Consider the following 13,382-nt stretch of genomic DNA (forward strand, 5'->3'; position numbering starts at 1 on the left):
AAAATACAAAATCAATGTGCAATACATTACTTACCATGCTCCACATGTTAGATGAATACTTCAGTAAGGAAAAGAAGTATACAGTTGAAATTTCATTAATAAACACATTAAATGACACATTTAGATAAACATATTTCCCTGAACCAACAAAGGTGTAATTATATATATTTGATAATTTGGGGAACAATTTTTTTTCTTTCAGGAATAGAAGTTAGCTACTATGTCTTAAATTATTAATCATGGTGATTCAGTCAATCACACATAGCTGTTTCTTTTGCACCTTAAGTAATCATTACTTCAGTCCCTCATATGTGACATAGTTATCAAGTGTTTATTCAGAAACTATTTAAAAAATTACATGTGCTGGGATACATGAGACTGTAACAACAGTAGCCCCATCTTACAGATATCCTGTTTGTGGCTATCATCATTGCTTGCTGCCCAGAGGGATAAAGACATTGTATAGAGATTTGTACAGTCCATCATTTGGTCTTCTGAGGTGCCAGTACACGTGGATCTGTACAAATGCAACTGGGTTTGGTTAAACAATCAAAAATCGGCTACAATAGTAGTCAGATCAATACATCATTTTGGTTGACTAATAAAAATACTTTTAAATCTTCTCTAACAAAACCAGAAACTTGCACATGATTCTCACTGGAATGGCCCAATTAATTGCCCTAAATCTTTTTCTTTTATACATTGGGATACAATGTTTGTTTGCTTGTTTGTTTTAAATTACAGATCCAATTGGGTGGGTTGCATTGACTTTTAAGATTCTGCCATTAAGTTCTCCATATTTTAATGATTTAAAATGCCTTCCTGATATCACTTCAGTTTTGGAAATGCAGCTCCTGATATAGTGTGACACCTCTGTGAAAATCATAGGCTAAATACTGAAGGAAAGAGAAATGCTAAATGTGCATATAAAAATAGGTGCTACAATAAAATATTTGTATATTTCATCAATAAGTTATTTTGACTAATCAATTATGGATCATATAACTCTGTAATTTTAATGATTTGTCCACATCTATGGTGATCTTTTCAAGATCACAATACGTTTGTTCTTTTAATTCAAATGTCCAGAATGTATACAAACACATCCTTTAAAAAGAAAGGAAAGGAATGAGAGAGGAGGAAAAGGCAGGGAGGCAGAGAAAGAGAGGAAGCAGAAAGGGGGGTGGGGAGAGAGAAAGAGAGAGAGAGAGAGAGAGAGAACAAACCTTCTATTAAAGTTGGGGTGTGCTAATCTCTCCACAAAAGCCATTTAGACCCACCCATGGCTCAAAGGGGGAGAAGGGGAGGGAGAAGGGAGCAAAAGAGGAAGAATAGAATCTATGCGCCACCATCTCCCACCATTCTTAACACTTCCAACCACTACAAAAATTACTGAGACCCTTAACAAGTCACTCGCGAAGCAAATTGCCCTCAGTAAAGCCCTACTCTTCGTCTCCTCCACACGCAAGAAGAGAAAGTGATGTGCCCAGTTTACACAAATGTTTCCCCACGTGTAATATTAAAAGGAAATTGCACACCCTTTCAGTATCTTCCGCCGAAGCTGAGAATCTCGTGCCAAGGCACTTCACCCTAAACGTTGAAACAACACAATTAATCAAATGTGTTTGCGGTGTGTGTCTGCTTGCTTGTCGGTTTTAAACGCAAAAGCTCCAAGGGAGTTTCTCTGCCTTTAGAACTGGCTAAATGTGGTCTGTTTTTCCAGCACTTCGAGGTAGTCCGGCTCAACGTTTAGTTTTGCTTTTAACTCCAGATATTCGTTCCTGTTGGGTTCTACAAAGACAGCACTGGGGGGACTGTAGAGCACCGGTTCCCGCAGCCTGCTGTCCCCTGCCCCCGGGTGCAAATACTGATGGGGGCGTCTCAGGTCATAATTGGGGGAGAAAGTGTAAGCAGCGGGGCTGCACGGGAATTTGGGATATTCCGGGAGGCTACTGCCGGCGGGGGCGGTGGAGCAGTGTTTGTCTGGTTCCAAAATGCCCCTGTAAAAGCGGTCGGCGTCCTGCACCGGCGACAGTAGGTCCTCCCGGGGCTCGATGGTGCTGACGCTGTAGGCGGGGCTCCGCAAGTGGTGGCTTTCCCGCCTCTCCTCCTCCCCCGGCTGCAGCTGCAGCTGCGGCGGGGGCTGTTGCTGCTGCTGCTGCTGCTGCTGCGGCGGCGGCGGCGGAGGCGGCTGCAGGTGATGGTTGCTGCTATAGGTGACCTTGAGCTCGTGCAGGTCTTTGTAATCCTCCACGGAGTTGCCCTCTCGGGAGCGGTAGATGGGGTTTTTGCACATGTGGCCCAGCGGATGGGGGATGTACTCGTACACGTGGCCTGCGGGCGTCTTCACCTTGGGCAGCGCCGGCCCGCGGTGGTGCACGTGCGCGTGCGGGTGGCCTCCAGCGCCGCCGCCGCCGCCGCCGCCGCCGCCGCCGCCGTACACGCTGTACTGCATGTTGAAGGAGCTCACGTCGGAATTGTTGGTGCTGGTGTGGTCGCTCTGCTTCTTCTTCCTGCGCTTCATGACTAGCACGAAGAGCCCGGCGGCCACGAAGACCGACATGATGAAAACCAGCAGCAGGCTGAGGATTAACACGGACAAGGGCACCGAGGACGCGCCTCCGCCCGCGCCCAAGCCCGCGGGGGCCCCGGTGCTGTTCAACCGCACGGCGGGGGTCACCGCGCTGGTCCTCGCGGGGACCTGGATGGAGGAGGGCGTGGGCGTGGAAACCTCCACGTCAGAGTAGTCTGGGCACAGCAGCTCCGACCTAATGAAGCGCATATCCATCTCAGCGAACTTCTTGGGCGCCTTGCAGATGACCTCGTCCACCAAGACGCCCACTCTGAGCTGCTCGACCCACAGTTTCATGCCCACCACGTCGCAGGTACAATCCCAAGGGTTGTCGTGCAGGTCGATTTGGATGAGCGACTTCAGCTGGTCCAGAACTCCACTCACCGGCAAGGAGGTGAAGTGGTTACTCCTCAGGTTCAGCCTGAGGAGGGTCAGGCCTGAGAAGACGCCTGAGGGCATGGTCTGCAGGAGGTTGTCATTCAGGAATAGCAGCTGGAGGTTGGGGACCGGATCGAAGGTCCCAGACTGAATCTCGCGTATGAGATTGTACTGGAGGAAGAGATACTGCAGGCTCTGCAGGCCATAGAACAACTCCGGGCTCAGCCTCTCTATCCTGTTGCCATTTAGGTAGAGGCGCCTCAGGTTGGTGAGATCCCCAAAGGCGCGGTCCTGGATCACGGAGATGCGGTTGTTGCCCAGATGCAGAAGGTCCAGCCCGGTGGCCTCCAGGAAGTCGCTCCTGCGCACCAGGGCGATGTAGTTCTCTGTCAGATACATCTTCTTGGGGTTGTAGGGCTTGGGCTGCAGCTCCGCGATGCTCTCGATCTTGCGTTCCTGGCAGTTGACGTTGAGGCCCAGATCGGAGATTTGCAGGTTGCAAGTGCACGCGGTGGGACACTCCAAAGGCACCGGAGATTTGGTCTGGTAGGCGATGCTGGGGCCATAGTTGCCATAGCCCAGGTCCTTGGAGGGCTGCCGAGAGGTGGGGCGCACCCTGGGCTTGTTGGGTTGGCGAGTCCCCTTGGGGGGCTTCAAGGGGGGTTTGTAAACAGCAGAGGAAGAAGTGGCCACAGAATTCACCGATGCCGGGGTGGTATGTAAATACCCCGTGGTGCTCAAAGGCGACTGCGGCCTCATCTCATAGTCTGAAATAAGTTTCCTTGGGCAAAGTTCCTGCTTGGACACCTCGTCCAAGTCCCGGCCGTGTAAGCGGAAGGGGGTCTCACAAACCACATCCCCCACCAGGGCCGAGTAGGAGATGCTGTCTAACCAATCCTTCAGAGAGATCAACTCACAGGAGCAATTCCAGGGGTTTTCCTCCAGCTGTAACTCCACAACTTTGTCCATATGCTGCAACAACCCCACGTAGGGCAGAAGTTTCAGCCGGTTCCCCCGCAGGTCCAAGTGCGTTAAGGGCACAAAACGGAAAAGGTTGTTGGGTAAACTGGACAAGAGATTGTCATTGAGGATAAGCACCTGCAACAAATGCAGTTTCCCAAAAGCATTGGGTTCAATGACACTGATGTAATTGTAATCGACCTGTAGGTACTCCAGGCCCTCCAAGCCAAGGAAGGTATCATCACGCAGAAGTTCCAGTTTATTATTGTTCAGATGCAATCTCCTTAAACCCCGCAGCCCGTGGAAAGCCCCAGTCTCAATATCCTGGATAACATTGCTACCCAGATGCAAAATTGAAGCCCCAGTGTAATTGACAAACTCATTGGGATAGAGACGGTTCAAAAGGTTTCCAGACAACAAGAGGTGGTAGATTGGGAAACGGGGAGGGCTAATTTCAGAGAGGCTGATGATCCCCCGGTTTTCACAGCTCACAGTTAAAATGCCATCCTTTTCCTCACAAGGACATGCATTGTCACAGATTTCCCCATAATAATCGATGGTTTCTGCACACGAAAGGACGAGAGATGTTAGAGCAAAAGCTAGAGTCTGCAGCATCCAGCTCTGCATTTTTCTGTGAAGGTCCTGTTCCAAAGTTAGTGGGGGGCAGCAAGTGTGCATTTTATCTCCTGCAAGGGAGAGAGGAAAAAAGGAAACAACAGAATATGACAAAAATTTAAGGGATCAATCAGAAAGTCTCTCTCTTTCCTAATACTACTTCTCTGAAATCCAGAAGGAGGGGATAAGAATGAACCTCCCCTCCCCCTCCACCGTCCTTGGTACCTCGAAATTCTCCAGACTTTATTAAAATCTGACATTCATTTTGATTTAAAGGTTCATTTCATTTCCTAATGACAATAGGAACATGCTGCTCTTTACAAGATAAGGGCAGGTTAGGCAAAGTCCCATTTTAGTATTCTTCCCGGCTGCCCCCCCCCACTTTTAAACCAATCCATAAATATACATAAAATGGCTGTCAGTTCAGTTCCATGGCTCTAATTTAAAAGAAAGGAAGCACCATTTTACAAGGTTCCCCACCTCACCTATACCCAGTCCCTCTGCCTTTCCTTCTGAACCTCTTCTGGTAACAGTTCACAGTGAAGGTCTCCCATTTTCACAGAAAAGCCAGGAGCCACAATACTTTGGCTATTTTAAAACCATCGCTGGAAATGCCAGAGTGGGAACCTAAAGAATGCTTTCCAGAGGCAAAAAGGATGCAAGATAATGCATCAAAAGGACCCAGAAGAAGCTCTTAAGTCACCAATTTTCTTCAGGAGCTTTGAGTATGGAGAAAAAGGAGAGCGCGTTCGCTTTGATGGTGGACTTCACTATCACGCTATTAAGCACATCAGCGTCCTAATTGCATGCACGGTGCCACTTAGCAGCTCTCTTCCCTGAGAGCGCCCTGCGTCCACTTCTCCTCATTGATCATGTCAGCGACGCTACTAAACCGCATCTTTAAGCCACTGAAATAGTTCTGCACGACGGATTACAAAGAACTCTGCGAAAGCATCCGCAATCCCGGAACACCTCTCAATACCTGGAGTTTAGGACGTTCCTACTGCTTACCGGGAACCAGCTAAAAGTAAACCAAGGACCAGCGCCAAAGCCTCTCCAACCTCGGGCTCCGCGTCTGTTTGCCACGGTATGCAAAACTAACCCTACCGAATTTGCAAGATTTGGAGTGAACTACCACCTCGCCAGCATCCCCATCTTTGGAGTTGCTTATTACATTTAATTGTCAGTGCTTTACTTCCCCTACCCCCCCTTCCCCCCCCCCCCGAGAAAGGGGACTTGGGCTGATTAAGAGGCAAAATAGAAGGGTGTAAGGGAGGGAGAACAGCAAGTGACACACGCCAGTGCTTTAATATCCGAATTTCATCTCCCCAAGGAATCAATCTGAGCCCCTCTCCCTTTTCGTTCTGGCTTTCTTTTTGTCCCCTTAAAGGCTTCCTTCGACTTCCTACTTCGAGTCGACAGCAGCACTCATAAAGGAAAGGACATAAATGGAGCGAGTGTGTGAGTGTGTGTGAGTGCGTGTTGCGTTGGTTGGGGGAAGGGGGGGTGGGAATATTTAGTAGAAATGCTGGGCTCGGAGAACCAATGCCTTTTCTCTGGTCAGCCTTGCCTCTGCCTCACCACCACCGAAGTCTGATGCCGAATCGCAACCTCAAACTAAAGCCAAGACGTTTCTGAGTCACGGGTTCAAGACTGGAGACCTCGATCTTCATCCTCAAGCCGACTCCAGCCCGCGTTATTAACAGCCCCTGCATTCTCACGCACATGTGCAAGTGTGCCTGCGAATCATTCACGTGTGGCCACCCAGACGTGTCGAGACGAATGGGAACCCACAGTGTATAAACGTCGCAAGTATCTCCGACCTCCCAAAGCAACGACAAACACCTCCCGGCTTAAAAGCGGCAAAACATCCTCTATGAAAGCAAAACGTTTACCTTGAAATTTCCGTTCTCCGCGGGATCAAATCTGCACATCCATTCAAGTGGGGTTGGGTCCCCTCCCCCTCCCTCCCAGTGCTTCCCCGCCCCCATTCACCTGCCGCCCCTCTGACAGCCCGTCGCAAAATGTGTCCAGCCAATATTAAACTCGAGCGTTTACAACTTTAATTCAGTTCTGGATAGCCAGGGTCGAGGAGCTTCCTCTCACCCCACTCCCTTTCCCCTCCTCCTTGCCATCAAAGGAGCCCCAAAATTTGAAAAAATAAAGTTGAATGAGCCAGGGAAGGCTGACATTCTGACTGGGAAACGCACCTCCGATGTAAATTCGCGGGTACGCGGCACATTCTCAGATTCTCAGATTTTTTTTTTTTAATGGAGGGCGGGGGCGGGGTAACTATTTGTTTTCCCCCAAAGAATTTAAACCCTGGATCGTCTCCCTGAACATCCCTGCATTAAGCAACGTGGGGCCGGGCAGGCTGAAGCCCAGCACCCAGGCCGGAACCGCGGTTCCGGGCACAGCTGCTCCCACAGCGGCCCAGGCAGAAGCGCCCGGAGTTCCAGGACGCGAGGCTCCCCCTCCCCCATCCCGCCCCGAAGCGAAGGAAGGGAAAGCGGGGGGGGGGGGGGGGAGGGCGGAGAGGGAAAGAAAGCCACCCGGCCGCCACGCACACAGACACACACACTGGAGCCTCTTTTGCAAAGTAAACGGCCGACTTACCCCGTCTCACATCTCCAAGGCCCACTCATCATAGCCACTCTCACAAAAAATACCTCTTTGGGGTGTGCATCGGGGTTCGGAAGCCGAGGGAGGGCGAGCGCTGAGATCCGAGCGGCTGGAGAAAAGAGGCGCCCGGACGCCGCCACCCCCGGGCCGCCGCCGTGGTGGCGACCGCGGGTTCCGGGGCTCCCCAACCGGCTCTCCCCCGCGCTCTCCGTGGTAGTCGGAGCCGGCAGCGGGGTGGGAGCGGGGGAGAGGGGGGCGATCGCGAGCGGCGAGCCGGGAAGGGAGGGGGGAGGGGGCGGCGGAGGACCGGCGGTCGCGGCGCCTCGCATTAGGGGCCGGGAGCTGGAGCCGCGCGGGGCGGGGAAGGAGCTGTTGGAGGGGGAGGAGGCGTGGAGCCCGAGGAGGGAGACGCGGAGCAGGCTGCCCGCCGGCCCAGCCAACGTGACGGTCAGCCTCGCCGCGCGCTCGCACCCGCTCACACTCATGCTCACTCGCTCCCAGCCCCGCCACCGCGCGATCGCTGGGTCCCCGGCATCCTTCGCCGCACCCGCCAGGCGGGTACTTACAGTTGCCATCTGTATAGGGGCCAACTTTCTCCAAGCTAGCGGCGGCCGCCACCCACTCCAGCCGCCTCCGGCTCCTCGCACCCTCGGGCCTGGGTTCGCGCGGGCCGGCCCTCCCCTCCCCCCTCGGCTCTCCTCGCCGTCTTCACCACATTCCCCCCTGGTCAGTGGCGCACGCCCAGGGACGAGCCAGAGGGAGCGGGGCGCAGGGGTGTGCATACATCGCCCGCCTTCTTCTTGCAGCGCACACTGTACATGGTAGTGAGGGGGCGAGCGAAGGTGGCACCGGCCCCTCGGCTGCTCCCACGGCGGCTGCGGCTCCTGCGCCGTCCTCCGCCCCCCCCACGCAGCGGAGACCACCGCACTGGGATCCCGCCGCCGCTGCACCCTTGCCAAGCCCGCCGCCGCAACCCCTAATTAGTACATGTAAGGTTCCCGCATCCTCTTGGCTGTTTCATCGCTCTCGGTGTTTGCAGGGGCTTTTCCTCTATTCCTTCTCTTGATGCGGCGCACGATCGTCATTATTTGGGATTCTCTATCTCCGACATCCTTGGGGGTCCGCGGGGAGGTGGGGGGCAGGAACAACGTTGTTCTAAGCCTGTGGCGTGTCCCGGCAGTCCGGCGGCTCAGAAAAACTTAAGAGAAAGTCGCGTCTTCCCTCCCCGGCGGTGAGGAGGTGGCTACGCGGTAAGCAGCGCAGGGGTCTCTGAGACATCTGCTTCGGCGCGGGCGCAGGGCCCCATGCAGTGCACTTGTTTATTGTCGCGCCACCGGTGCGAGCCAAACTGCAGCAGACATGATGGGCCCGGGGCGAAGCGGGCGCTCCGTGGCCGATAGATGGCAGCCGAGAGCGAAGGCGCCCCTGGGCCCCGGAGGCGCAAGCGGAGCGCCCCCCACCCTTGGATGTGACATTCGTGGGAGACAGAGGACTCTTGGACCATGTGCGTAACTCTAGCGTGGGACGTTGCAATCCTCGGATTGAAGAAGGGAGGGGTGGAAATAACCCCGACAGTGTCAGGCTTGTTGGTTGTCAGGGACAGAGGATTCCAGCCCTGGGCTGATCATCTGCCTTCCACCTCCCATTTAGACTAACACAGCCCGTGCTGCTGTCTCTTGTACTTACTGTAAAGGACCCTGGAAGAGGGAGTGGTTCATCCTAGCTGCAAACAAGGGCGCTATTTTTTTTTTCTTAAGAATTACGTTTTATAAGTATGTTTGGGCGATACAAGGGAATGTGAACGACTTTCAGAGAGATTGTGAACGTATTTGGTGTGTACTAGAAAGCTGGAAATCCCTAAATAAATGCAGTAACGGTAGAAAGCAAGTTTCTTGAAGAGTCACCTGCTAAACTCCACTAGCGTCATCTCTACAGTAAGTATTCCTGGCTCTTTCCATGCAACCAGACACCTCCCTCCCCCCAAAAAGGGTCTTTACATTCATAAGGCATATTTCCAGTGTTTGTAATATTTGAGCTGCAGTCCATCCCAGGTATAGAAAAAAAGTTGACTGTTGTAAGTGGCCCAATGCAGGCTGAGTGCACATGTGCCTGTTCCTTTGATAACTGGGTGGTTTTACCACTTAAATGTATTTTATCCATTTAATTTTGGAATTAATTATATAGTATCTTTTGGAGTTGTCTTAAACATAATTGATACTGTGTCTTTCTTGGTAATATTTGGGGTAACATTGTGGTTATAATATCCTGATTAAATACAAAATTAATATAAATTCTGATATATATGTATATACATATAGCCACTAACATATCTTTCCACATCTATGTTGAGTTAGAAAGAGTTTTCTAGAGGTGGTGAATTTTGCAGTCTCCTGAGGTTTTGCAACATATCTTGAAATTTCTCCTGAATCTATTCTGCAAATATTTTTTTAGTAAGGTCATTCATACTTGGCTTGGAAACAATTCTGTTTATTTTGCTTAAATTTGGGGTAAGTGTAAGTGAGGAAAAAAAGCAATCGGTAATATCATATAATTAAAAAGAAAATATTATAATAGAACTTCCTGTTAAATTTAGAAACATTTGGCCTAGGAATGATAGCCACTTGCTACAGGTACATTATATAAACAGGTAACTTAAACTTCACCCAAAAAAGGCTTGTTGCTGTATTTTTTTATTTAGTCAATATCTTCTAACATTTTAGAACATTTATTTTTAAATAAATGCTTTTATATTTTCAAAATGAAAGTTTTAAAGTGTCATAATTTTCAAATTACATATTAATTACAGTTAGAAACTTTTGGAATATAAATGTTCAGTTCTATCACAGACACATTTTTTTCAATGTTCATAACCTCTGTAGAAGTTCTCAAAGGGTATAAAATAGCTTATCTAATTATTGGACTACTAAAGATAACTGAAACATAGTTATTTTAGTTCATTCTTCTATTATTTTCCTAAATCTTCACAATTGGATTTAATAACAAATTTTAGTTTAATTTTTGTCTTATTTTTACTTTATTATCCTAATTAAAATACATTTTTTTGAGCTAAGAAACACTAAACATGTTTGCAATTAACGTAGGTAATAATTTTGTTAGAAACACCGACACTAAAAATATTCCAGTTTACCTCTTGTGGTTCAAATAAATAAATGACAACTTTCTGCCATTAGCTCAATATTAAGGATGGCCTGAGAAGCCGCGGTTAGTTTACCACTAGGTGTCTCTATAAGCTACTCTGCAGGAAAGGGAATTTTGAGAAAATACTGAGACATGAAGAGATAAGAACAGAAGAATGGGGAAGGAAAACATCATAGAAATAAGGAAGAGCCTCATTTATTAGTGTGTAGATTCCTATTTGCTTTGAGTGTTGACTATTGCCTAGAAAAGAAATAAATAAATCATGTAACTGATCAAATTTGAGCAAGATTTTTATCTAAAGGAACAGACATATTCATGTTTTAATCTATATTCAACAATATACAGTCATATGATATGTATACATGCTACCACACAACACTCAAACGCACGCATATGATTACATAAACACACTTAGGAACTAGAAAATTAAATGTCTGATCAAATACACCTCTCCAGATTTAAGGTCATTGACACTAAATTAAACATTATTTGTTTGAGGTGGGTGTGAAAAGCTGAGAATCTTTGAATGTTTATGAATATATTTATGCATGTCATAATTAGCTCATGATCTAGTGTCATTATAAATACATTTCATATGTGGTAATATATTTGTCAATAATTAGTGCAAATTATGGACATAATTTGATACCTGCCTATTAAAATTTAAATTCAAACCACCGATTAGCATATTTGTCACTTGAAACTGACCATACATTTTTGTGAATTCATATTTATTATTACCTGGAATTATTGTTTCAGTGCCTTACGGACTCTGGAGGAATTCTTATGTTAAAAGCATTTCTTAAAATATCTCATCATATTACATTTATGTATCACTGTGTGGGTTCTTCAGAATAGTAAAATGCTTAGTCAGGAATGCTTAGTAAAATAGTCCCTCATGCAGCAGTCTAACAGAGATTATAAACAAGGAAGTTCTCTGGTAATAAGTATGAGATTTTATGAGTACAAATCAACATCATTGAGATCTAAAGCCAGTAGACCTCATATTTTGTTGTTGTCAGCCTGACTGGTGAGTTAGGATTACAGAATTCTAATGCTAGATTCCAGACTCCTCCCAAATTAGCTTGAATAGATTACTTGCGTTATGGTAATGGCTAAGAAGACTATATTATCTTATTTAACAAATGAAAAATTTTTCAGATTTAAGTTATATTTTTAATGTCTTTGAAGTTGAAATTACATATACCACATATCCCTGAAAGGAGAAAAGTTTCTCCTGGAGGTGAAAACATGAGTCAGCATTTATGATTGTTTCTCTATGCAATTGCTAAACTAACTAACTGTATAGCATATGTTTTTGATTAGTTTGATACTTTTAGAATTACAGCAGTTAAATATATCATGCAGTGATATTTGTCAAATCCGAAATGGCTGGCTAAACTAATTTTACCAAGATTATTTATTCACTTATAGGCTTAGCTATTTACGGTCTTAGGAATACGCTCTCAGAGGCATAAAAGAAAGAGGTGCTAAAAATAGACAATTTTCTTCCTGTCTCATATAGTTCCTTGTAAATACCCTCTGATTTTTTTTTTTTTTTTTGCCAGAATTAGGTATTAAAACATACTCTTTGGAGGACCACTTGGAAATATCTACCAAAATTTAAAATGGATATAGCTTTTGAACAATCATATTTTTAGAAAGTAGCCTACAGGTATACGGAAGTTAAGTATACAAAATGATATATAAGAAGATATTCCTTGTAACAGTTGCTTGCATTTGTAAATGACTAAGAATGGCCTACAAGTCTGACTACATGAAAAGTGGTACACATCAATCTATACCTTGGAAGACCTTTCTTCCTGTAATAACAGTGTATATAGGAATACAGTTCTGTCATTATTAATAGTATAGATAGCATCATCTATGTACCTTGTCGAAACTGAGAGAGAGAGAGACAGAGAGAGAGACAGAGAGAGAGACAGAGGGGGAGGGAGAAAAGAGAAGTTTTATGGAACGATACAGAAATCCAGCAATAGCCATTGCCTCTTGGAAGACTGGGAAATCTTGAGTAGAATGGAAATTTATTTTTCACCATATATATACATTTTTAACTATCAGAACATTTCAATTTACATTCACATTCTCAATAAAAAATTAAAAAGAAAAAATATGTACTTCAGAAATAAGGATAATATTTAGAAGAATGATATGGGAAGTGATGAAGAGTTGAAGATGATTTTACCAAATTAATTTCTGTCCTATAGTACTCAAAACTATTTTATTTTTTATGACACATTGCTATCAATGGAGGCACTGAATATCCTTCTAAAAATATGAGAGTAAATTAACTGGCTAAAATGGTTTCTCTTCATAGCTCTTATACGTGACATTCAATTCTAGCTGTCAATATTAATTAATAGAATTGTAATTAATAGAAGCTAGCTTCTGTTATCTTCACTATACAGCACCATGCTGTGTACTGGCAACATTAGCTTTATTTGATACTCTGATGGGTGAAGGGAAATATCAAAATGGTTCTTTAGAGAAGATAAGTAATTTTACTTGAAATTGTCAGCAGCAGATCTTCACTGCTGTCTACAGGAAGATGAGTGAGTGTGTAATTGTGACACATTTAAAATATACAAACTAATATCTGGCCCCGTTAGAACAAAGCCTGTTGCCTTCTGGCTTATATTCACTCACTGAAATACGCACATTCCTGTGGAAAAGAAGCAGTTCCATTACAGAGCCAGATAAGATTTTCTGTGTATCTTCCTCCTGGAGCTATGATCTGTCTCTTGGAATTCATGAGTTCTTGGTTCTCAAATATCTCTAGTCATTTCTAGGAAACAAGTCCAAACAAGCATTATGTTATGCCTAGATTTTCTGTATTCTTTCTGGTTTTTCCGAGAAAAACAATTTATCATCCTAAAACATAGTTTCCTCACGATACTTTAAGGTGGATCATGGCTTGCATGAGAATATCTAAATTAACCTTACATTATTGAACTTTTATCATCTGGAATCCTTCATTCAACAGGAGACTCCCATAATCCTTTTATCCCTTCAAAATAAATCTGCTTTTCTCCCAACTCCAAAACTTTGGTTTGTG

At 46.0% G+C, this 13,382-nt stretch overlaps 1 protein-coding gene and 1 long non-coding RNA gene across 3 annotated transcripts in view; one reads left to right on the forward strand and one right to left on the reverse strand.

Annotated features, from left to right (window-relative positions):
- Positions 1-308: 308 nt before the first annotated feature.
- On the reverse strand, positions 309-8,579 carry SLITRK5 (SLIT and NTRK like family member 5). Of its 2 annotated transcripts, none has more exons than XM_004276830.4 (2): positions 7,714-8,579; positions 309-4,596 (listed from the first exon to the last, which is right to left on the reverse strand). In XM_004276830.4, exon 2 carries the CDS (start codon positions 4,586-4,588, stop codon positions 1,691-1,693), a length of 2,898 nt encoding a protein of 965 aa, XP_004276878.1. In that variant the 5' UTR covers positions 4,589-4,596; positions 7,714-8,579; the 3' UTR covers positions 309-1,690. The 2 variants fall into 2 exon arrangements, with proteins under 2 accessions (XP_004276878.1, XP_049557163.1); XM_049701206.1 differs by lacking the exon at positions 7,714-8,579 and adding an exon at positions 7,142-7,347.
- Positions 8,580-8,586: 7 nt separating this feature from the next.
- Positions 8,587-13,382, forward strand: part of LOC125961956 (uncharacterized) — a 199,040-nt gene continuing 194,244 nt past the window's right edge. The window contains exon 1 of the long non-coding RNA XR_007473152.1: positions 8,587-9,081. This is a non-coding gene — a long non-coding RNA (uncharacterized LOC125961956). The remainder of the gene's footprint in view (positions 9,082-13,382) is intronic.

This window comes from Orcinus orca, chromosome 18 (genome assembly GCF_937001465.1).
Source record: "Orcinus orca chromosome 18, mOrcOrc1.1, whole genome shotgun sequence".
Classification (NCBI taxonomy): domain Eukaryota; kingdom Metazoa; phylum Chordata; class Mammalia; order Artiodactyla; family Delphinidae; genus Orcinus; species Orcinus orca.